We start from the raw sequence: 25,028 nt of genomic DNA on the forward strand, positions 1-25,028 counted from the left end.
ATGCCTACAAATACGTCACAATGCTGCTAAGACCTTGGGCGAACGACAGAAAGTGTAGGCTCATTCCTTGCGCAATCACAGCCATATAAGGAGAGAATGGAAAACAGAGCTTCAGAAATTCTGCTAATTCCTGGGTGATGCATCATCTTGGTTTCGCCTGTAGAATGAGTTCTGGGGCACTTACAGACAAAATCTATATATATGCATATTCGAGCATCTTTTCGTGACAAAATATCGCGCTTAAAACGGGAACGTTTTTTATCCAAAAATGAAATAGCGCCCCTAGAGCTCTAAGAGGTTAACCCTTGTTTTTTTTGTTTTTTTACCGTTACAACCTAAATTACAACCGCAATCAGACAATGAAGATGTTCTTGAATCCGGATTCTCCAGGTTAAAGTCTCCAGAATTAGGGCTGATGAATTCCTCTCTGTCTGTGGACTATAACACCTCCAGGTTAGTGTCTCCAGAGCCTCCTCCTAAGGGCTTCCTGGTGATGGGCTCAAAGTTCCGCTACAGTGGGCGAACACAGGCCCAGACCCGGCAGGCCAGTGCCCTTATAGACCGGCCCGCGCCACACTTTGAACGATCCACCAGCAAGAGGTACCTGCTGTCCCGCAGTCTGGATGGAGGTAGGTACCATGGTTGTGTTCCTCAAAGGCTACTCACACAAGTGACAATTATTCAAAGTGAATTATATTATGAAATATCAGTGGCTATGGGATATTTTTTAGAAGCGGCTAAGTATGTATATCTAGTGCTGGATTGTTCCCCTGTAAAAAAATAAAACAGTCCTACTGTGCCTTTGTCTAACCAGCAGAGTTCTCCCGGCCAGTGTCGGCCATGTGCGAGAACCAGGATGGTCTGTCCCGGCGCTGTGTCAGTGAACACCCCACCCTCCACAGCCCCTCTGGGGACGAACAGGAGACTGAACTGGAACCACCCAGTCTGGAGCAGGACCAAGAGGACCATGAGGAGGATCAGGATGAGGAACGGGATCCTGAGGAAGACGAGGACCAAGAGGAGGCGGGTGTCACCACCCCCAGCAAGAAGAAGGAGATCAAGGTACTGTTAGGCGGATGGGAGGAAGGGTTGATAGGGTAGATGATTTATGATACCGCGATTGTCATATCTGGTTCAGAGGGTAAATGGCCCAACCTCGCATGGTTGACAGATCTATATGTTTTAGCCAACTCCTCTAACATTCCTTAGGCTACATGACATAGGAGTTGGATAAAGCACAAACAGGTCTGTTGACCCATGCTCAGCCTACTTGTCCCCACTTGCAATGCAGGAAAGTTCTCCTGTAACAGGGTGATCAAATTAGGATCCTGCATCTGTATGGACACTTAGAGAGTCACACTGCTTGTGTGGAGATCATGTTTTTGTCAGGGTGGATCTGTATGTCTCAGTGCAGATGGTCGTGACCGCAAGGGTGCAGGAGTGTACCGCTGGAACTTTTTTGGGGTCGCTGTGACGTTCCCTGCTGGGGTTTAAAAAGTTAAAGATTTGTCAGAACTAACTCTGCTGCCACTCGGTGGCTTATAGGCTAACCGTTATGGCTTCACTATCCCCACTAACTGTCGTGTCGATCCTTCACTTCTCTCTCATAATGTCAAGCCGACTTAACCTCTCCTGCTGCTGTTCTTCCTTGCTCTCTCTCCCTGTCATTCACTAACATGCTCTCTCTCTTTAACCCTCGCTGGCAAAAGGAGGATGCTGGGTCCCCACTTGACAATATACAGGAGGTATTTGGTGTCTTGTCTGTCTCTCAGTTAGTCTGTCTGTCGGTCAGTGAGATTGTTCTTTGCCTACCTGTCTTGTTGTTTAGTAATCCCACATATTCCTGTTAAACTAGCAGTGATTGACCGACAGTGAGTAATCTTCTGCACCATGTTATATTTGTTTGCACCCAAAGTATTACATTGAAGCTGCAAAGCCTTCATTTTATGCTGGTAATGCAATATTTTATTTCCTTCTAGAATGAACTACGGTTTTGGTACAGCTGTATTTTTAGTTGTTAAATAGTGCTTCGGGGGTCGAATTTTTGTCAATTTTTTTTTGCATGAGGTGCTGCTCAAATCAAATAGACATGACAAAGTTCCCCAATGATCATTCAACTATCAGAGCAAGAGCCTAACTACAAGGATCTTACAGGCAATTCGATGTGAAAATCTTAAGGCAGCCTGCATGGTTGTGTATGTTCGTGTTCCTGGTTTGTGCTTCTGTGTGTTTGTGTCTACTGCTGCTGCTGTCTTGTGTCCTGTCCGGGTTGCTCAGTCTCCCTGTCTGTCTGCCTGCCTGACCTCCTTGACTCACCATCTCTGCTCTTCCTCTCTGTCTCTGCATCCTCCCCCACTCCCCCTACCCCACTCCACATGCCCCCGCCCCTGTCCCTGCTCCTGCCCCAACTCTGCCCTCTCAGTTGGACCAGGAGACAACACCTCGACACAAGGAGGTACAGCTCATTGTGCTGATGATCTATCCAGAGTTGGAGTCTGTTCCAAGTCTATTCCTGTCTATTCAATTGGACATTGCATTTCTTCAGCAGTTCTGACAAAAGCTCTGACGAAGGCCGCAAAGGCCGATACGTAAGCTTATTAAATATCAGTGATACTATCAAGAGCAGTGTGCTGTTTCCTTTTTCCTTCATTTCTTCAGCAGTTACAATCAGCTCTGTAATTGACTGGAATTCAGATGGAATTGATTTCAACCCTGGTTCTGTCCCAGTGCTTTGTGACCCCCTCAACTGAACATGTGGTATCTAGTATTGAACATCATGGAACACTGCAATGTATGACTAGGACTAGGGGAGAAATTGCACTGAAGCTCCATTTCCTCTCTAGGTGCCTGTAGCATTAATGTGATGGCCCTATTGTTGCATGGAGATGCAACCAGCCTTCATATGAATTAACAGCATTCACTTGAGTCAGCCTTCAATTGATAGGCAGATACAGTCAATGAAAATGAATATTGGGCAAAAGTAGACTAGCTAGCTAGTCACTAAGACGATTTATTAGGGCACTCAGTTGTTTTAATTTTGTGTTTCATCTTAATAAACAATCCAAAAAGTCAGATAATAATTTCATTTCCGTGGGTCTTAATAGCATCCCAAATGCCATGTTCCTTAATAGACAGACTACTGAACAGAATAGCAATGCGATAACAGCCCACAAACAATGCACTTGATGCATGTGCTGAATCACTAAGTATTAAGACACATTGGTTTAAATCATTGTGTCTTTTCTTGTGTGCTGCCTGCGATATTAATGTCACTTTGATGTGTTATTTCAGATCACGTTCCACTTGTCCATCCATATCAAGTCATAATACAATTGAATTGAGTGTCAGTGTGATTACTACAGTGGTAATTGATATAGATGTCAAACTAATGTATATTTATTTCTCCTTCTCTCCCAATCCTCTCTAATTATCATTATCTTATCCCCTTTTATTCAATACAGTTTTTGGATAAGTCGGAGGATGTCTTATTGAAGCACCAGGCCAGTATCAATGAGCTGAAGAAAGCTCTGAGGGGACCCAACAGCAAGCTGACGAACCGTGAGAAGCGTCTGTCAGGAACATCCCCAGGCGGCACGCCCGAGAGGAAGGCTGTGAGTGTGGGATAAGGGTGGTGAGGACCAGCGGTCCACTGGCGCACGGGTGGAGGTTGAGAGATTCACAATCTTTAACCTATGTACAGATTCTCTACTGTATGCCATGAATATATCACTGACAATGCCTTAAAGCTGCAATATGTAACTTTTTGGGCGACCCCGACCAAATTCACATAGAAACGTTAGTTCTAGATCTTTCATTCTTAGTACAAGCAAGTACTTTCGGTTTTGTACACCAGTTTTATCAGCTACAATATTATATTTTTGGTTATGGAAAATATATTTCACAGCGGTTTAGATTGTATAATGATTCTCTACACGATACTTGCTTGTTTTGTCACGTAAACTGAAACTGTTATAATTTTAGCAACCAGGAAATGGTTTCTGCGTAGTGCACCTTTTTAATACTTCTGTTGAAACTGCCCTAGCGTTTGACAAATAGGCTGTGTATGACCGACAGCGTTGATATTCCAGTCTTGAGGTTAGTTTTGTAGCACCTCTTACAGTTCACTCTCCTAGAACCCAGTACGCTTGGAGGTCAACACAGGAGAACATGTTTTTCTCCATTATTCATAGGGAATCAGACAGTACTGGTGTTTTGTGTTTGTGTGCTTTGGAATAATCTACAGTCTGATGTGAAACCAATAACTGTCTTTTTGACAATGACTGTTAAGGATAATAAAAATTCTTCAAGGTATTGTAGGTGGTTATTTATTGTAGATACAGTTGAAGTCTGAAGTTTACGTACACCTTAGCCATATACATTTAAACTCCGTTTTTCACAATTCCTGACATTTAATTCTAGAAAAAATCAGTTGGGATCACCACTTTATTTTAATAATGTGAAATGTCAGGCTAATAGTAGAGAATGATTTATTTCAGCTTTTATTTCTTTCATCACATTCCCAGTGGGTCAGAAGTTTACATACACTCAATTAGTATTTAGTAGCATTGCCATTAAATTGTTTAACTTGAGTCAAATGTTTCAGGTAGCCTTCCACAAGCTACCCACAATAAGTTGGCCGAATTTTGGCCCATTCCTCCTGGCAGAGCTGGTGTAACTGAGTCAGGTTTGTAGGCCTCCTTGCTCGCAAACGCTTTTTCAGTTCTGCTCACACATTTTCTATAGCATTGAGGTCAGGGCTTTGTGATGGCCATTCCAATACCTTGACTTTGTTGTCTTTAAGCCATTTGGCCGCATCTTTAGAAGTATGCTTGGTGTCATTGTCCATTTGGAATTCCCATTTGCGACCAAGCTTTAATTTCCTGACTGATGTCTTGAGATGTTGCTTCAATATATCCACATAGTTTTCCTACCTCATGATGCCATCTATTTTGTGAAGTGCACCAGCCCCTCCTGCAGCAAAGCACCCCCACAACATGATGCTGCCACCCCCGTGCTTCACGGTTGGGATGGTGTTCTTCGGCTTGCAAGCCTCCCCATTTTTCCTCCAAACATAACGATGGACATTATGGCCAAACAGTTCTATTTTTGTTTCATCAGACCAGAGGACATTTCTACAAAAAGTACGATCTTTGTCACCATGTGCAGTTGCAAACCATAGTCAGGCTTTTTTTATGGCGGTTTTGGAGCAGTGGCTTCTTCCTTGCTGAGCGGCCTTTCAGGTTATGTCGATATAAAGGACTCGTTTTACTGTGGCTATAGATACTTTTGTTCCTGTTTCCTCCAGCATCTTCACAAGGTCCTTTGCTGTTGTTCTGGGATTGATTTTCACTTTTCGCACCAAATTACGTTCATCTCTAGGAGACAACGTGTCTCCTTCCTGAACGGTTTAACGACTGCGTGGTCCCATGGTGTTTATACTTGCGTACTATTGTTTGTACAGATTAACGTGGTAATTCAGGCGTTTGGAAATTGCTCCCAAGGATGAACCAGACTTTTGGTGGACAATTTTTTTTCTGTGGTCTTGGCTGATTTCTTTAGATTTTCCCATGATGTCAAGCAAAGAGGTACTGAGTTTGAAGTAAGGCCTTGAAATACATCCACAAGTACACCTCCAATGGACTCAAATGATGTCAATTAGCCTATCAGAAGCTTCTAAAGCCATGACATCATTTTCTGGAATTTTCCAAGCTGTTTAAAGGTACAGTCAAATTAGTGTATATAAACTTCTGACCCACTGGAATTGTGATACAGTAAATTATAAGTAAAATAATCTGTCTGTAAATAATTGTTGGAAAAATGACTTATGTCATGCACAAATTAGATGTCCTAACCGACTTCTCAAAACTATATTTTGTTAACAAGAAATTTGTGGAGTGGTTGAAAAACTAGTTTTAATGACTCCAACCTAAGTGTATGTTAACTTCTGACTTCAACTGTAGATACTGCTGCAGACTCAGACCCAATCTATTGGATAGTGTGATGGTACTGCTAAAATATACGGAACAAAAATATAAACGCAACATGCAACTATTTCAACAATTTTACTGAGTTACAGTTCATATAAGGAAATCAGTCAATTTAAATAAATTCATTAGGCCCAAATCTATGCATTTCACATGACTGGGCAGAGGCTCAGCCATGGGTGGGCCTGGGAGAGCATACAGTAGGCCCACCCAGTTGGGAGCCAGGCTCACCGATTGGGGAGCCAGGCCCAGTCAATCAGAATTTGTTTTTCCCCACAAAAGAAGCCGGAAGTGGAGGTCCTGGGCTGGCGTGGTTACACTTGGTCCGCGGTTGTCAGGCCGGTTACTGCCAAATTCTCTAAAACAACATTGTAGTAGAGAAACAAACATTCAATTCTCTGGCAACAGCTCTGGTGGACATTCCTGCAGTCAGCATGCCAATTGCACACTCCCTCAAAACTTGCGGAATCTGTGGCATGGTGTTGTGTTTAGAGTGGTCTTTTATTGTCCCCAGCACACTTTTCTTGAGATGCCACACCTGTCAGGTGGAATGATTATCTTGGCATAGGAGAAATGCTCACTAACAGGGATGTAAACAAATTTGTGCACAACATTTTAGAGAAATTAGCTTTTTGTGCATATGGAACATTTCTGGGATCTTTTATTTAAGCTCATGAAACATGGGACCAACACTTTACATGTTGTGTTTATATTTCTGTTCAGTCTAGATCATAAGAACATATTGAATTTGAAAAAACTGAAATCATGTCCTGCGTTTATCATTAAAGGTGGGTGTTTGTGGTCATACGCACATCCTTAAAAACATAGGTGCTGGGCTTACAAAGAACACCTAGTAAAGAACAAGAAGGCCCCCCACATTGTCGAAGCTCCCAATTCACCGCTTTATTGATGACGGATCTTCACTTGTAGCAAAATCCCAGTTTATTTAGAGATGTTAGAAAAGTGACTCTGCATTAACTTGAAGAGAAGATGTGCAAAATCTGGACATATTCAGATTATGAGGCCCTAGAGGAACAACCATCTCGATCGTCTACTCACCTTGATTGCCCGACAGTTAAAAACCTTCCCTTTGTGTCAGAACGCAAAAGCCCCTGCCGCTTTGATCACTTTCACATTGTGATTATACTGTTAAGAGACAGTAATATGATAGTACTCTCTAGTGTAGCTCTGTCAATGCAGTCTGTTTCCAGGTGTTTGTGTAGTCTACCGACGCGTTCACATCTGCTCTTTGAGAACAATCAGATTATAGCCATAGAGATTATCATCAGACCTCCTCGAGGGCATGAAAACGCCATCTGTCATGTACCTTCATAGATCTGAGGGAGTGACGCTATTGTCCCGATTGAACAACGACAACGTGTGGCCTGAGAAATCTCTCTATCCTGGAGGAGTCCAACTCGGAGCGATTCAGAGGAAATCATATAGCCTTTGATGTAGTTGCAAATGTTATTTTTGCATTGCAAATACCTCCTCCGTTGGTTATGTGGATGTGGGAGCTGCAATGTGCAGGTGGACGCTAACTAGGCCCATGTCTCGTTATTTGATTCAAGATTAATCTGGATTGGCTCTTAGATTTCAGCTAGGACTTTGATTCAGGAGAGTCGTACAGTATTTTTTTTTAAATCCCTGGTCTCCCTAGCCCATTGAATCAATATTTCTTCCCCCTTTCTATCCTTCACTTTCCTTTCCCCCTTTTGCATGAAATTACCAAACGTTGGATAGTATGCTGTGACAAAGAACCATACAGTTGGGGCTCATCTAATAGCTGTTCTCCTCCCTCTCTCTTCCCTCTCCACACCTCTCCTGGCGGGTAACGCTCGTCCCCCCCATAAGGTGGGGGGCAAGGACCCAGTAAACAGCTTCTCTGTAGAGGGCTTCTTCTTCCAGAAGACTTTGGTGACTTCCCCAGAGGTTGCTCTTCACTTCCTCTTCCTCTCTCTTATAACTTTTACCTCATAACATACTGACTGTACTGTAGTTGGCCATTTATCTGTAATGAATCTGTGGCCTGGTACCATTTCATATACATGCTGCTCACTCAGCTATAGCTGATTTTCCTTGCATCCTGTTTTAATCTGACCAGCTGCAGTCATTGTGTCTGAGAAAATCTTTTAAGAAAAGCAATGACCAACATTTTAGATGTGAAATGTAACATTTCGATGTATGATTGCAGCAATTGAAGCATAAATTATTAGCAGATTACAGTCTATGAGAATGCACCTACTATCTACATGGAGGATTGTAGAGGATCCATTTGTACAATAAAAAAACATTTCTGTACTGTAGCTGTTAACCTATGTTACAGTTCAGTTGGCACCTCTAACTGTGTTTAATCTATATCAACATGTAGGGCTCTGAGGAGTGGGTATTGATTGAGAAACAAGACACTTATCAACATAACCATGACTGGAAGGCCGAGGAACAGAACAAAGCTTCCACCTCGCCTCCCCCATTAGTCCCTGATTCCTCTTGGGAAAGAAAGAAAGAACTGGAAAAAGAGAGGGAAGGAGCCAAGATGATTCATGTCAAGGCTACAGGAGAGGATGGACCAGAAATCATAACAGATATTGATAACTTTCCTTTGCCCAAAGCCACAAGGGAAGCCCATGATGAATGTTCTGAACCGCGGCTGACTAGCAACAGCCGGTTCATGGTGGAATTAGCTGAAACCACTGAATCTTCTGATGATGATACACAGTGGAAAGTACCTCCAGCAGATGACTCTGGTGCAAAGAATGACATAGTCTCAGACCCAGACCCAGTATCAACCCCAGCCCCAGTCCCATTCCGAGACTCTAAGAAGGATCATCAACTCAACAGACACAGAAAAAATAAGAGGCCTAATAGTTTAAACCTGGGAATGTCAACAGAATTCGTCTATGAGAAAGAGGGCGACGGCTCAAATGGCAAAGAAGACCATGAGGGATCAGACTGGGAGGATAGTCCTACAGAGAAGACAAAGGCGGGACTAATAGACCACCCTGAAGACAGTATAATGAGAGAGGAGCCAGACGACCAGTGTTGGGGGACGAGTGGACGTAGAAAGTGGACGGAGAAAGTGGAGTCTGCCGCTGTGTATGAAGATAACCAGAAGGGCCACATTACATCAATAGGAGAAGACAAGGAGACTCATGGAAGTGCTGTGGATGATCCGGCAGGGTGTGAGGAAAACGACCAGGCTAAAAGCTTCATCACCGATGAAGTCCAGCCAGCAGATGAAGTGCTGGGCTCTGTCAACGGTCCTGATAAGAAAGAATGGGATAGTTTAGCAGAACTGGTTAAAGAGTTTGATCGTAGAGAGAAGAGCATGACTGACAATAAAGAACACACAGCAGAGGTCAAACTGAGGGTGGTCAAGACCCATGAGAGAAAAGCCAGTAACTCTGGGGGGGAGGACATGGAAGGTCTCATGTCAGAGGTCAGGGGTCAGAGAAGGTCTTTTCAAAGACTATCAGGCAGCAGTCAGTCAGAAATAACAAGGATCGTTCCTCTCAAACCTGAAAGGTCAAAGAGCTTGGCCTGTAAAGATGAGCACGACAAAGGGAGCCAGGAGACTGAGTCTGAGCTGATTGGAGTTTTTAGAAGAGAGTACAGATGGTCAGGGGGTTCCTCAGAGGGACCCTCAGACATCAACCGGAACGACGCACCCACCTTTCATCCAACATTCACCCTGCCTACATCGTTCGTAACAACCAACACTAGTCCAGCAAGACAGACTCACTCCCCAACCACGTCACACAGAGAAGCTACACAGGTACAGGGCAGCTTCTGGGGTCTGGAAGGCTTGACGAGAGTCGAGGCTAAAACTGAAGAGCTGGTCCAGGAACAGAGCAGCACTGCCTGTGACGATCCCTTTCAGGTGGCTCGAGAAGCCATAGAGAGTCATCACCTTCTCAGCTTTAAGGCCTCAGTTCCAGCTTCAGCGATTCCCAGAACAGCTCCTCCTGCCCCTCCAGTGAAAACACGGAAAGCCAGAGAGTCTGGACTCATACTCCGGAACATCAACCGCAATGCTAGCAGGGAGCCTGGTCTGGATGCTGCCAAGAAGAGACACTCGGTAACTTGGCTTTTCAGTCATTTGGAAGCAAAAAGCATCGCATGAGCTTCAGACTGACCCGTACACTCCCATTTTCTTATTTTCCTGTTTTCAGTGACTTGAATATACATATATATATATATGTGCCTGTATATGAAGAAGGGGTTGGAGTGTAACTTATGAGACACTTGTTTTTGGCTGCGTCTCATTGGCTGATGCCGCCATCAATGCATTTTGTCTGCCATGAGTTTGGATCCTCCCCGTTTAGCCCCCCTACTCCTCCCTGCCTCCCTTCACCCTTATGCTTCACAGCAAACCTGAAACACAACTGCTTGCAAGTCTGTAAAACTCACAACAGGGCTATGGTAGAGATTGTCAAAAAGACGAACACAACTTTTCATGCTTTTGCTCTTGGCTTCTATTCCCCCTCTATTCACATTTGAACCGTGACGCTCTTTCCAACTAACCCTCCAAGCAAGTCTCTTTCGCAGAGGGTTGCAAAGGAAAAAAGCCTCTTGCATATTGCCATGGCGCTGAGTTTTCTTTTGCACTTCTCCTCCATGCTGTTTCCAAGCTGACATGTGGAGGAAGGCATGGACTTCAGACATGGTTTCATACATGTTTTACAGCTCAATTGACTGTGACAGGAACTGTATGAGAAAATGAGAGAAACATGTCATTATCACCCATAAAGGCACTCTGTTACATATACTGTGCAGTATGCTCATCAGTCAAATGTCGGCCATTAATCTCCTGACCTCAAAGATACTTTTTAAAGAAAAAAGTAGTTTGCGTAATGTAAATGTAAATAGTTTGTGATTTGACATGTTTTTTTTTTTCCCCCTTCAAAATATCAACTTCATTAGCATGAAAATGAATAACGGTACCGTATTGGTTAGTGATTATTTAGAAACCAGATCAAAATGCTTTACAAGGATCATACATTGGATGCTATATGCATTATTGTAAAGCAAAGGACCCACCCAGAAAAAAAGAGGCAGGCCACAAGCCCTCAAGCAGCAATCCTCAGGCTGCTGTACTGTAGCTACACAGACCGACTAGCTTTCAGAAAGAGTCACCACTTTCATTTCACAGTTAGTGTCATTAGGTGCTTGCATGTATCTGCCAGTGGAATTATAATAATTCGAAATTAGGACTGGGATCAAACAGCTTAAATCAATTCCCTGCGTTTAGTCTGAGTGTAGTCCCAAGACACATTGGCACGATCAGGCACGGAACGAGGTGTGAGATCACTTTGTAAGCTGCCTCACCCAAAAACTGACAAACAGCAGTGTGAGAGCAACCGTCATTCTGCATACTGGGTGTGGAAAAAATTGAATGGGCTCACAAGCATGTTATAAAATCATAACGAGCCTCCTTATTTTGACTTCCCAAACTGCCTTTGATGTCATTGAAAACCAAACACTATTCTTTGGCCATTTGATCCCCTTGAAATTCAGTCTGCGTGGTTTGCGGCATTCTATGATTCTGTCCTTGGCCAATGATTGACTGTTGCCGTGCTGCTACGGCTGTTTGACACGATCAAATCGTACAACCTGTCCATAGAACATTCTGTACGACACTCCAGTTTAAACTAATTCCAAGTATGACAACTGGCTTTACATGTTGGATTAATTTCTCTTGTCCAAGCTGGTAGTAAGCTTACTTGTTTTTTTTGTACTCACAAATAGGTGGAAGGGGGAACTGCCCTTCTATGCTAGAAACGTGCGGTTTTGTTGTTCTAACGGCCTTTTAGCAGAGACCCAGTCTCTCTACTGATGTCTAGTAGTCTGTCTCTCCAGCTTGGAATAACCTCTGGCTGCTCTCCTTCTTCCCTTGCTTTCCCTCTGCAGGAGCCTCTCTCCACTCTTGCCATTTATGAAGATACAGTAGATGATGCCAAGGTCACTTTTTACATTTTGAATTCAACCACATGCCTCACCATTTTCCCATTTCTCCCCTGTGGTAAATTAGTCCCTCACTCCCCATTGTCTCCCTCACCGTCACACATGGGTAACTCTGTCATATGGGCAGCATACATAGAGGCTGAACCCTGACTATGCCACAGGCGTTTATCCTCCGTTATGTTAAAAGTAATTTCTTCTGTGTAAGACTTCCCCATTTATCTCCTTTCTTCTCTATATACGATGTGGCAAATTGCATGCCTGGAGAAGATTTTTATGATCGATTTTTATGATAATATATACATGTATAATAGGTATCAGGGCCTTGGAAAGATCCTACATGAATACTTATGCACACCTCCAGGCCAGGACATATTCCCTTCTAGAGGATCATTCATCCACTGTCATCATCATCATCATCATCATCCCCTCTCTCATGGTCACTCCCTGCCCTGAGCTGCGGCCAGACTGGCCGTGTGTTGTGATTTTTGTTGTGGCGGCGATCTTTCTGTAACCCCCTCTCTCACCCAGAGGGAACACTGGGAGAGGAGGCCTCGGCCGGGCTCCACCTCGGAGGATGACCATGAGCATGACACGGTGGTCTTCATGAAAGAGACCCAGTTGGGCATTGAGAGGAAGTGCTCCAGCATGACGGTCAGCTCCACGTCCAGCCTGGAGGCCGAGGTGGACTTCACCGTCATCATGGACCTCCACACGGGCGTGGAGGATTTCTCCAAGGGCCTGTCTGAGCTGGGGGAGAGGGAGTGGTTGCCCGAGCGGCGGCCCGAGGTGGGCCGGGACGACTTTGAGGAGACCTCTAGGTTCTATTCGGCCCGTCTCATGGGCTCCCATGACATGTCCGCTGTAGAGGAGATGCCCCCTGTGCACCGTGAGGACCGTGTGCGCCATGAGGTAGACACAATGTACCCCATCCCTGATCCTTGCCACTCCCTGTCTCCTCCCTCCTGCTTCTGAGAGCGAATCCTGCCCTTAAAGGGAAACTTCATTATTTTTTTCAATTAAGCCCTTTATCTACTTCCCCAGAGTCAGATGGACTCGTGGATACCATTGTTATGTCTCTGCATGCAGTTTGAAGGACGTTGCTAAATAGCGTTAGTGCAATTGCTAACTAGGGTTAGTGAAATGACTGGAAGACCACGGTAACTGCTAGCACGCTAGTACATACCATCGACTTCCAGTCATTGCGCTTACGCTAGTTAGCGTTAGCTCGCGAAACTACCCCTAGCTTCCTTCATACTAGATGCAGAGACGTAAAAATGGTATCCATGAGTTCATCGGACTCTGGGGAAGTAGATAACGTCATTCCTTTAATGAAATCACCAGTCACCTTTTCTGTTGGAGCATTTTCAGTTGCCATTTTTTGTTGTTGTTGATGTTTTAATTTTATGTTTACATGTTATACAATTATTTGTTATATTTTTGCTTAGTCTTTTGGTTTTTGTTTATTTATTTTCCTATGGTTTGTCCATTTGCTCTTTTCGTGGTTTCAGATTATTGTGAAATGTGTATGTTCTCTGGTATTTTCCCTTCCATTGTCAGTCATGCTTGCGTTACTAAATGTTTGGTCTGAAATGAAGTGATGTACAATCACCAATTGATACTGCAGTGTATGACTATGCTTGTATTGCTTCATTGTCTGTTTGAACAGTATTGTAGTTTTTGAATAAGAAATGTATTGTAGTTGAACTAAGGAGAAGCACGGTCAGTAACACGTCAAGGCCACAGCACGTACATTACAGAATATACAGTATTCAGTAAGTAAGATTCAAATTTGATGGATTTTCATGTGTCTTTCAAGTGATTCACCCACAATTATTTCCAACATAGAAAACGACATACAGTATTTTGATTTGTTTAACACTTTTTCGGTTACTACGTGATTCCATATGTGTTATTTCGTAGTTTTGATGTCTTCACAATTTTTTTTTACAATGTAGAAAATATTAAAAATAAAGAAAAACCCTTGAATGAGTAGGTGCGTCCACACTTTTGACTGCTACTGTACTTCGGGGCTCAATTTTAGGACATTTGTTAAAGATTTGTTAAATATTGACGACGTTGGAGAAGAATAGACTGTCTATGGTCTATGAAATCTTAGTGTACCTGTCTGTGTCCTCCTGCTGCAGCCCCCAGTAGCCAGGAAAGACCCCAGTGCTGTTAGCGCTGCCCAGATGCTGAGGAAGGCCGACACTAAGATGGTGACACATACCAATGGGTCAGAGGTCACCAGCACCAACATCATGGACATGTCCGAGCAGGTACACTAGATCAGTCTATGCATATGGACTCACTCATGTCCCTCTGTGTTTTGATGTTTGATGATTTAGCCTGGTACAGTAGTCAAATCTGTTTGTGCTCTAGCCAAGTCCTTTGCCAATAAACATGACAGATGAGTTGTCTAAAGCACAAACTAGATAAGTGCTATCAGTTTTGTGTTGTAATATTGATCATATATGCCTCACATGCGATCCGGGACTATACAATTAGCCTATTTTAAAAAGTTTTCTGACTCCATAAAAATATGTTTGCAATATGCAAGAGACTACAGTTGCGATACAGCAATAGGCAATCAAGAAAGGTCTGAGAATGGAATTCTTAATTGAATTAACATTGTAAAATGACTGAAATCACATACAAGGCATAAACTTAAGTTACAAAGCTTTGACACTCATTACGCGGCATTATTATCGGATTGATCAGAGCGGGAGAGAGTGGGAGAAGTCGTAGCCTGAAAGGGCATGCCCCAAGAGTCCATGGGGTGGAGAGAGAAAGACAAAACAAGAGAGCGCATGAATCTCACCAGCGCAGGCCAGGAACAAAAGAGAAAGAGACAATGAATCCGAGGCCCCTTTTTTTTTACAAGGTCTCAGTTTGGATTCAACATTTTGAGTTGTTGAACAATAGCATTACAAAGTGATATCAGACTTAAAGGATGTTATCGCAACAGAACCTCTGCTACCCAGAGGTGTGACAAGGGGGTTGGTGAGATAATGCAGAATTCCTACGACAACACAAAGGAAATCCTTGCATCCAGTTGATAAGAGTCACTTTGGTACCAGTGCAGATTAGTGTTACCAGTGCTAGTGCATACTAATGATCAAATGACAAATGTAGCAGAGTGGCCCTACAGTTTGACCAGAAGGCATCTGAAATTATCTTCAGCAGGAAATGGAAACACTGGGTGAATAAGACCATTTATAGGTTCATTTTTACCCCATCAATATAGTTTGTTTTTGTTGACAGAGGGAAATGTAATTAGTCATTTAAAGAGGAAGCATATAATCCTAATATAGATGAGACATTTTCTCTCCGTAGCTCTGCTGTACTGCAGCTCTTGACTCGTTTGAGTGACATATTCTCACAACCACAGGGAGTTAAAGGTCCAATGGAGCCATTTAAAAAAAAATCTCAATATCAAATCATTTCTGGGTAACAACTAAGCACCTTACTGTGAATGTTTTAAGTAAACAAAAATAGCTTCTTAGCAAAGGGCAATTTCTCAAGCAAGGATTTTGCTAGGACTGTCTGGGAGTGGTCTGAGTAGGAAGGGAAAAACTGAAAATGAGCTGTTATTTACAGAGAGGTTTGGAACTCTCTTTGTTATTGGTCAATTAACACATTTACCGCATGGTGATGTCACCATGGAAGGCCAAAATCAAATCATGTTTTTTAATCCATTGGGACTTTAATAACGTTGTTATACAGGGATTAAAGTATTGACAGGGCATTAAAGAGAATTATGAAAGCATGCGGGAGTTCCATTCATCTCTAAAGGCAGAGCATGGAGCTGTGTCGGTCCCACAGGTGCCTGATTAAAATGTAATTGGTGCCTCTGGTGTGTCATTCATATAATGATGAGGATGAGCTGTGTTGGAGCGGGTTTCTTTGAAGTGAAAACTCAAGTCAGTGTGTGTTGAGCAGAGAAATTGATTGACCTTGAGTGTACAAAACATTAGGAAGACCTGCTCTTTCCATGACATAGACTGAACAGGTGAAAGATATGATCCCTTATTGATGTCACTTGTTAAATCCACTTCAGTCGTGTAGTTGAAGGGGAGGAGACGGGTTAAAGAGCATGTTTAAGGCTTGAGACAATTGAGACATGGATTGTATGTCTGTGTCATTCAGAGGGTGAATGGGCAAGACAAAATATTTAAGCGCCTTTGAACGGGGTATGTTATTAGGTGCTAGGTGCACCGGGTTGTGTCCAGAACTGCAACGCTTCAGCGCGCAACACAATATCAGGAAGGCGTTCTTCATGTTTTGTACACTACGTGTAGGTACATAGTCTTCTAGGTGACAAATAGCCATGTCTCGTGTGTTGAGCCTCTTTGGCAGATGTGCTCTTGTTTTGGAGTAAGCAAAAATACAGTAGCGTTTTGTGTATGTGTGTCTGCAGCAAATGGAGGCTGACATCAACTGTAACGAGACAAAGGTCTCCAGCAGCACTGACGTGGCTAAGCCACCAGAGGGCGACCTGGTATGTATCATACACTCTATTGACAATAGCCTTCAAGCCTTTCCGCTATGCTATGCAAGCTCTGTCTGCAGTCTGATTCACTACCCTTCTCCCTGAACTGCACACTAATTCAATCCCCCTGGTGGATTTGAAAGGAACTGGACTGGTGTAAATATGGTGCTCATGGGGGATAAGGGTATAGAGAATCACTAAAATCTGCCATGACAGGTTTTGCATGTGCAAATAATGGGCTGCACATTTATATTGTTTAGTTTTCTGCCTTAATATGATATTGCCTCACAATTTGTGTATGTGCATCCTTTTAGAATAGGCTTGCTATAAAGACTTCTCCCCCTTCTAAATTGTGCAGAGTCACATGTTTACAATATGTCATACTGCTACCACATAATTGGCTTTGGTTATCTATGGCACTTAATATTTAAATAAGCTCCAGTTTGTATCACAGTGCCAACAAACATGCTGTAATGATAATGACAGGAGGATCTGTTGGGTTGAACTTCAGTAGTTGGTACGCTCCTGCTTGGCTGCCTATTGGCTTATAAGTTGCTTTATAAATTCATCCTAATACCTTGCTTCTGATTCACTACCGTCATGGTAGCTGCATGCAATATGGTGATCAGGTTTTGTGGACTGCTTGTTCCCATATGGACACATTGCTCTTCTCCCTGATTAGTTGAATCATCATGAACATGATGACTTCATCCCTTCATCCAAGTGACATTTTCTTTCCTCCCTCCCTCTCCTCATCCTTCCCATTATCCCAGAACCAGAACCAGGAAGTTGGCAGTAGGAAGGAAGTTCCTCTCCCCAGTATAGAAAATGGCTCCCATGTAAGTACATAATTCACCTTACCATCCTCCACCCCCCTCATCTCACTCAATAGACTATGTTACTGCACTCTGACTCCAGACATTTAGTCCTATACTGTAGCGCTTGATTAATTGTAGCTGACGCAGTGATAAAGGTTCCCATGAAACAATGCTCTTGTTTGTTGTTGAATTTAAGCGGTGTCTGTGATTCACTGTATGTTGTCATGTAGAGAGAAGTGGGTAAAGATGCAGTTGTATTTTGGCTGGACTATACTTTGAACCAGCAGCATTGTGTGTGTGTGTGTGTGTGTGTGTGTGTGTGTGTGTGTGTAGGGTTTAAATTTGGGACTTTGGGGTTGGCAGAGACAAGGTTAGGGTATTGCTAGGGTTAGGGTTGACCCTGGGTGTGGACATGAAGATAAGGTTAGGGCTAGGGTTAGGAAAGTGTCTAGGGTTATGCTAAGTGCTGTATAATGTATTACCATTCTAGGGTGAGGGTTAGTACTTTATTCGACTTTTTATCCTACTCCTATATGTAGCCTTAGAAATAAGGTTAATGAAATCAATAACTTGCTAACATCAGATAATTAATTTGATGATACAGCAGTAGCTATACATGGATATAACATGTATAGAAGAGACAGGGATGCAAATAGGGAGGTGTTGCTGTATGTGCGTAGAGAAGATCTTATGTCAAGTGTTGTGGTTGCAGGTTCATTTGGCATATCTAAAGGCTTTTCTTTTTGGGGTGTTGCTATAGGCCACTAAGTACTAACAGTCAGTATCTACATAATATGTGTAAAATGCTTGATAGTGTATGTGATGTCAACCGAGAGGTCTACTTACTTGGGGACCTGAATATTAACAGGTTTTCATCAAGTTGTTCACTTAAGAAGCTTCTTACTGTAACCAGTTCCTGTAATCTGATTCAGGTTATTAATCAACCTGCCAGGGTGTTTACAAACACTACAGGAACAAGGTCATCCACACGTGTAGAACTTTGTTCTAAAATTGCACCCTTAGGATGCAGTGATCACAATATAGTGGCTATATCCAGGAAAGCCAAACTTCTAAAAACCTGGGCCTAAAATAGTGTATAAGAGATCATACAAAAGATTTTGCTGTGACTCTTATGTGGATGATGATCTGCATTCAGAAGGTGCAGTTGATGAATTTATGAAATTGCTTCTTCCAATTATTGATAAACATCCACCTGTTAAGAAACTGACTGTTAGATCTGTTACGGCTCCATATGGATTGATGAGGAATTTTAAAAAAAATGTCTGGTTGAAAGAGATGGGGCAAAAGAAGTATCTAATAAGTCTGCCTGCACATCTTACTTGCTGACTTACTGCAAATTGAGAAATGATGTGACTAAACACAACGACAAAAAATAAGAAACGGTTACAAGGAAATGATAGGGGAGGTTCCCTAGTGGGCTGAGCCGATATGACGGCTTGCTAGACAAAGGGAAGTGGGTGTGGACTGAGAAGGGCGGGAAAGACAAGAATCACTACACAGTTGATAATTATATTAACTGAAATGCTAATCCTTTGCACATGAACCCTTACTCATTCGGGAATAACTGCAATCAATATATATTTACGCTCAGTGTGTCGTTGTGATCTCTGTTGGAATCGTCCGTCTTTCTGTTGGAAAGTTCATCTGATCGTCTCTCTGTTCCATGAAGTCTTTGGTGGTTAGACTGGTTACTTCAGAGTAACATTCAGAAATGTTCTTGTAGAATAGATGTTGTGGCAGTTGTTGGTCTTCGCATTTCAGGTCGACATAATTTCTCGCTTTAGACTAGTAATTAGTATCGAAAATTTGCTCTTATTCTGTTGGAATCGATAGTCTCAGAGTTTCAACAATCATTACAACCTTAGCTTATACTGAGGTTTTTGTGGTCTCTACTCAACCTTCGCTCCCTCAGCTGACTGAGGTATGCATGGTCTGAAGGGGTTTCTTCAGGTGGGGGTTTTATTCGTAACAGTAGAAAAGGGTTGTCCCATGACGCCAGATCATGTCTGTGCTCACGGGGGTGGACCAATGACTTAGTTAAACTTTGAAGGGAATACAATTCTCTCACATTAACGGTTCAACATCACCTTACATAATTTCACAAACAGTTTCATCTTTACTCATTCATTTTATACAATAATTAGATGCAAACCTCATAACGGAGGCTCCTGTATAAACAGAGTTATGGTAATGTGGCTGTATTGTCTTTCTTGAGGTCACAACATGAAACAAAATGGACCGGGTTGTAGCTGGCTACTCCACTGACTGTTTACACATTCTCCAAAACATGGATATTGTTCAGTTCAGTTAATGTAGAAGTTCCTTTGTTCTACTGTGAAACTCTCTCTCTATATATACTGCCTGGCCATGAGGAGAGAGTCACCTCCAGGAATTTACGACCTGAGATAACAGAACCTGGGTGTAGGAGGGAGAGAGACAGAGCGAGAGAGAAGGGTATGGTACTCGCTATACCCAAAAAGGGCCACGTCATGACATATATTTAATCGGAGAATAGAGGAAAATCGTTGTCCTCAGGCCTGGAGGGAAGCTAAAGTCATTCCGCTATCCAAGAGTGGTAAAGCAGCCTATCAGCTTGCTGCCTGCTCTATGCAAACTTTTTGTTGGACTAAGTACAAATAAAGCAACACCTCACGGCAAAACGTCCATGTGACCTACAGTACTTGTTGTGTGTATGTACTAACTGATAGATGAGCGCACACACACACTTCATGTTAATGTTTATTAAATGTATTTAAATTGTAAAGTCTTTTGTCTGTAATGTATTTTTCGTTATGTGTCGGTTAATGGGGGTTCTAATAAATTAAATCAAAAATCCTTGTTGGACCCATAAGGTGCTGGAGCTAGGCTCCATCTGGCTCTCTTTGACCCTTGCTCCGGGTAGCTCCGGTTCAATTTAACAACTGGATGTGTGTGTTTGTAGCAGCTGTGCTGATAATGTAAGTGACCCTTCTTTCTCCTAATGACCGTGCTGCAGGTGAAGGCGGGCACCCTGGGGAGAGAGGCCGTAGTGTCCCCGCTGACTGTCACCGCCGACAATGTCACCTCAGCAACCACAACTCAAGTTACCAAGGTAACCCCTCGTGTCTCCTCTGCGACCTTTAAAAAAAAAAGTTATTGACACTTCCTCTTCACTTAATATACACTATAGAGTTATGAAAGGTCACAATTATTATCTGATCTGATCTGATTGATGTTGACTGTGTGTGTGTTGTGTTTCAGACAGTGAAAGGTGGCTACTCCGAGACCCGGATTGAGAAAAGGATCATCATCACAGGAGATGATGACGTGGACCAGCATCAGGTGAGGAACAACAGTCACAGCCTTTACTAAGTTAGAAACACTGTAGAAATGCATGTCATTTGTATGGCATCTTTCATGGACACTCAAAGACACTAATGTTGTAGATTGAGTGCAAATGAATAGTGCCCATTTAATGGGAACAGTGACCTTTATCACACAGGCCCTTGCCATGGCGATACAGGAGGCCAAGCAGCAACACCCCGACATGCTGGTGACAAAAGCAGTGGTTGTCAGGGAAACAGAGTCTCCCACTGAGGAGCAACATAGAAAATCAGAGGTATGTGGAGCTGCAATGTAAACATCACTGTCAAGACACCATAGTATTGCCTCGATAAGTAGGGAGATAGTGATAGACAGTGTGTTTGTGTGTGTGTGTGTGTGTGCGCGCGTATGCATTTTTTTATGAATGTAAGCTATATAGGCTATAGGTGGCTTTAAATGTGCCATAGCTGACGCGTACAGTATGTTGGACATGGAAGTCAATCACGTTGTTTAAAATGCAGGTTGCAATCTATTGTCATGATTCTTGCACTGCAAGCAACTCTGCAGAGTGGTCACTAACTGGCAAGGCCACAAAGTCATAAAATCAGATTTAAACCTAACCATAACCTTAACCACACTGCTAACCCTAATGCCGTACCCTAACCTTAAATTTAGACCAACATTTTTACGAAATGGGCAATTTTGACTTTGCAGCTGGCCTATCTAGTGGAAATTGTGCAGTTCTGCCTCCAGGGAAAGATTAATGACGACAAACCTCAACTTGAGTTTAAACCACCTTGTTTATCCCAGTGTCAGTTTCACAGAGCTGTGTGTGTGTTCTCTCTCTGTTTCAGTCCTGATAACCCATGGTGGTTCCTGGGAGTGGGGACAGGAGCCCATCAAATCCTTGACTCCCACTCCACCGTTGCAAGAGGACTACAGTAACCTACCCACAGTGTATACTACAATACAATAGACAGCTCTCCTTGAAATAATTTCCGTCTCCTCTCCTGTCCCTTTAGCCAGAACCGACTGTGACGCCGCCTCTGACCCATCCTCACCCACCAACCACTCTTCCTCTGGAAAATGCCCTAGAAAATGCCCGGTGTTTGTACAGTAGACCCCCATGAGGACTGACTCATGGTTTGTAAAGAATAGGGCTACAGGTGTAGGATCTTAATTGTGTGTGTCTGTGTGCGCATAATGAAGTTCCTACACCTGTATTTGGTCGCGAATAGGGCTGTTTAGCTCTGGGATCTGTGAGAGATCAGTATAATGGTTCTGCTATTCTACATCCCCAGACAGACTCTGTATGTACAGTACAAACATAATGGCATGTTAATGGTTCATCACCCCTGATCAGCATAGTTCAATTAAATTATTAGCGATCACGATGTAATCCAAAAAAAAAACGGATCGACATTTCCCCAGAACACTTACTTACCTGTATGTACTGGTCATTTATTCTTAAGGAACTCAATAGCCCACCCCCACAAATTGCTGTCATATATGGTCACCATGGAGATGCCTGCTCTGTGCTGACATCATGCATGAAGCATGGGGACTGGGTGAGTGGAGTGTGAGGAAGGGGTTTGGGGGGAGGGGTGCTCTGCAGGGGCCAGTAGTGAGGGTCAGCCTTTAATGCTTGTTGTCACCAGCGTGACACATATATAGTCAACAGCTGTCTTACTAGCTTTTTAAACATTTTTAACAATAGAACAATCTAATTTAAAGTCCAGTGTTTGCTTATCTTCTGAAAATAAAAGAAAATGTGTCGATTTAGCGTCTCATACTCACATGCATGATTCTAAGTAGTCGAGGGAATGAACGATACGATACAGAGCTGTCGTGGAACTGACGTCCACAGGAAGTGCTCAAGGAGGATTCTGTGGAATATACTTCTGCGGCGTGTAGACACTGCATGTCAAACAAAGCTGACGGGCCTATACTGATAGGAGAGTCAAAGGAAGAAATACGTGGACAGACACTTCTACAACATCAAGAGACTATGAGTTGGGACTCCGCTTGACATTCAGGGTGCGTTACTACTCCAGGCTCTGACGCTCGTTCTCTGGATTATAACAAACAGAATCCTTCCACACCCCCTTCTGTGCTCCTCTGCTCATCCTGTTCTCCTTCACTCATCATACTGTTATACTTTTAGTCGCAGATGCTGGTCGCGTAGGGCAAAAGTCAAATCATACCCATTTCCCCATGTAGTGCACTACTTTGGTCCAAACTAGTACACTCTACAGGGAAAAGGGTGTCATTTGAGACAAAGCTATAGTCTGGTCAAATGAGCAGTTTTAATATAATGTTTTACAGTATCTAATTTTATGAAGTGTGAGGATATGTTTGATTTTTTTTTTTTTTTTACTTCTGTTTTTAAGTTATGGTGTGTGAGTTCAACATTTGTATTTATAAGAGTGGTGGTGAATGTGAGCCGGCGGGTTTCTTGCCAACCCTAAAAAATGATTATTAAGTGTGGGATTCCTTTTTCTGTACCTTCACAGACAAAGCCTGGATTCATAGTGTGACACGTTTTAAGGCCAAACTCCCATCACCTTCGACAGATAGACAGGCGGTGAACCTGTTCCAGAACACCTAGCAAAGGCCTCTGTAGCCCTGCCTGGCCAAATCTGTATACTCTCTGGATAATAACTCTAAAGCTATATTCATTCATCAGTCAGTCAGTCTGAAAAATCAACAAAAACGATATGCTGGAACAAACTGTTGAATAAATACTATGCATTGTTTCCTGTGCGGACCAACTTTGAAAACATTACCGAGGAGAACCCGATTACTTTTATGGTGTGCCGCTCTGCTCTCATCTCCTACAGTGTATGATATTGTTTATTACAGCGGTCAATCTTAACTGCTTGTGAGACTTGCAATAACCGTCTCTTTTTGTAGCCACCTCGCTATTGTAATCCATTATCAATCTATTTCAAAGAGAACTGTGAGCTCTTATGCATATAAAAAGCACTACCAAAACCGTTCCAAGATGGAGTTGGATCTAAAGTTGAGTTCTGCCACCGTGTTCCCATGGCTTTGTTACCGTGCTTGGCAGAGTTACTCCACTCTCACTTCACCCTGAAGTAACGGAGAAGATCCTTCGCACCTTGTCTTATCTGCTGTAGAGTTCAGTCGCTGTGAACAGAGTCCCTAACAGTTATTTTGTATATTTTATTTCATTTTATCTGGTCAAATGACACTGGATTCATGTTAAGGCACTTGCTTGCAGTGATAGGCAGCAACGATATTGTTAGGAATATGTGTTTTCTCTATACTGGACACACACCTCTGAAAATGATTACTTGCTGTACAGTATGGACATTGAGAAAGAAGTTGCTCTGTATATCTTGATGTGCTGTTTTGAAGGGTGGGAGGTATATTGTATGTATGAACATAAATACTTTAATGTGTGCATTTAGTTACAAATATACTGGAAGAGTGGTATGAGGTTGTGCGCATTTTGTAATAGAGGATTCACAAATGTGCAATGTTAAGACTACAGACTAAGTGTACGTACTAATACAGTGCACTTGTTATACTGAAACCATGGAAGTAATTATTTAGCCTACCTGTGTGATCTACTGACATTTCAGCCATCCACTCTCCATGTGGTGCTGAGGTCATGACCTCTTCTTAAGGTCCCGTAGAAGAACTGGGTAATACTATAGATTAGCTATGATACACTGTTTCAGTGGTAGGGATAATACGAATTGGAACAAAAATATATTGAAGAGCAGAAAGATGACAAACAATCACAGGCCCCAACATGACAGACCTAACTGTCTGATTCCATAGGCTCACCTGAGGCACTGTCCATCCCACTCTTCTTCTTCCACCCTTCAATTCACCTCAACCTGTTTGTTCTACATTCCCCCTAGTGCTTGGTGGTGTGTGTTTGCTGTATTTGCGTTCAGTCTAAATGGAAAACATACATACGTAAATAAATAAATGTCTCAATGCTATTCACATTGTCTCTGCGATTTTCATGAGGAAGACAAATGCTGCAAGACCATGTTATGGAAACCGGTAAAGGGCTTGAGACGTTAGGCGGTTACATTTAGTTTGTTTGGAATCCTGCATTGCCATCTTGTGGCCATTAAGAGAATTGCAATTGGGAATAAGATTACAGAAGGACAATACTCAGTCAAGCATAATCATCATTCTCCTCAAATTGATTCAAATATCGCTTAATGGTTATAGTTCTACTATTACTGCCAAGTGCCAGTTGTTCTATTGTTGCTTCGTATTTTGAACATCATTGGACATCTCAAACTCTTTATATATACAATCTAGGCTCTAAGGGGGGAATTCTGAACCGAGTTAATTAAGCCCTTCATAAATGTTACGTAATTCCCTTTTTATGGACTTTTCCCTTTCTTTACACTTTTCTATCGAAGAGTATTCTGACCTTGAACTTAAGCTTGAGGAGAGCAT

General features: G+C 42.7%; 1 protein-coding gene across 17 annotated transcripts in view; it reads left to right on the top strand.

The window, feature by feature from the left end:
- The window catches only part of LOC110527864 (band 4.1-like protein 1), a 108,802-nt gene extending 84,246 nt beyond the window's left edge, over nucleotides 1-24,556 (top strand). For 3 of the 17 annotated variants that reach the window (XM_090240928.1, XM_090240930.1, XM_090240929.1), the window contains 10 exons: nucleotides 454-629; nucleotides 818-1,062; nucleotides 3,462-3,611; nucleotides 14,093-14,224; nucleotides 16,366-16,446; nucleotides 17,211-17,276; nucleotides 20,272-20,367; nucleotides 20,517-20,597; nucleotides 20,758-20,874; nucleotides 21,434-24,556. In XM_090240928.1, coding sequence (XP_090097054.1) covers nucleotides 454-629; nucleotides 818-1,062; nucleotides 3,462-3,611; nucleotides 14,093-14,224; nucleotides 16,366-16,446; nucleotides 17,211-17,276; nucleotides 20,272-20,367; nucleotides 20,517-20,597; nucleotides 20,758-20,874; nucleotides 21,434-21,439 — 1,150 coding nt within the window. In that variant the 3' untranslated portion in view covers nucleotides 21,440-24,556. Of the gene's footprint in view, nucleotides 1-453; nucleotides 630-814; nucleotides 1,063-1,709; nucleotides 1,746-2,422; nucleotides 2,456-3,461; nucleotides 3,612-7,838; nucleotides 7,917-8,355; nucleotides 10,063-11,894; nucleotides 11,946-12,476; nucleotides 12,858-14,092; nucleotides 14,225-16,365; nucleotides 16,447-17,210; nucleotides 17,277-20,271; nucleotides 20,368-20,516; nucleotides 20,598-20,757; nucleotides 20,875-21,433 lie in introns of all 17 variants that reach the window. The other 14 variants (XM_021609428.3, XM_090240917.1, XM_090240926.1 and 11 more) reach the window with 12 other exon arrangements.
- Nucleotides 24,557-25,028: the final 472 nt, after the last annotated feature.

Source organism: Oncorhynchus mykiss, chromosome 7 (assembly GCF_057628025.1).
Source record: "Oncorhynchus mykiss isolate SJ-2025 chromosome 7, ASM5762802v1, whole genome shotgun sequence".
NCBI classification, from domain to species: Eukaryota; Metazoa; Chordata; class Actinopteri; order Salmoniformes; family Salmonidae; genus Oncorhynchus; species Oncorhynchus mykiss.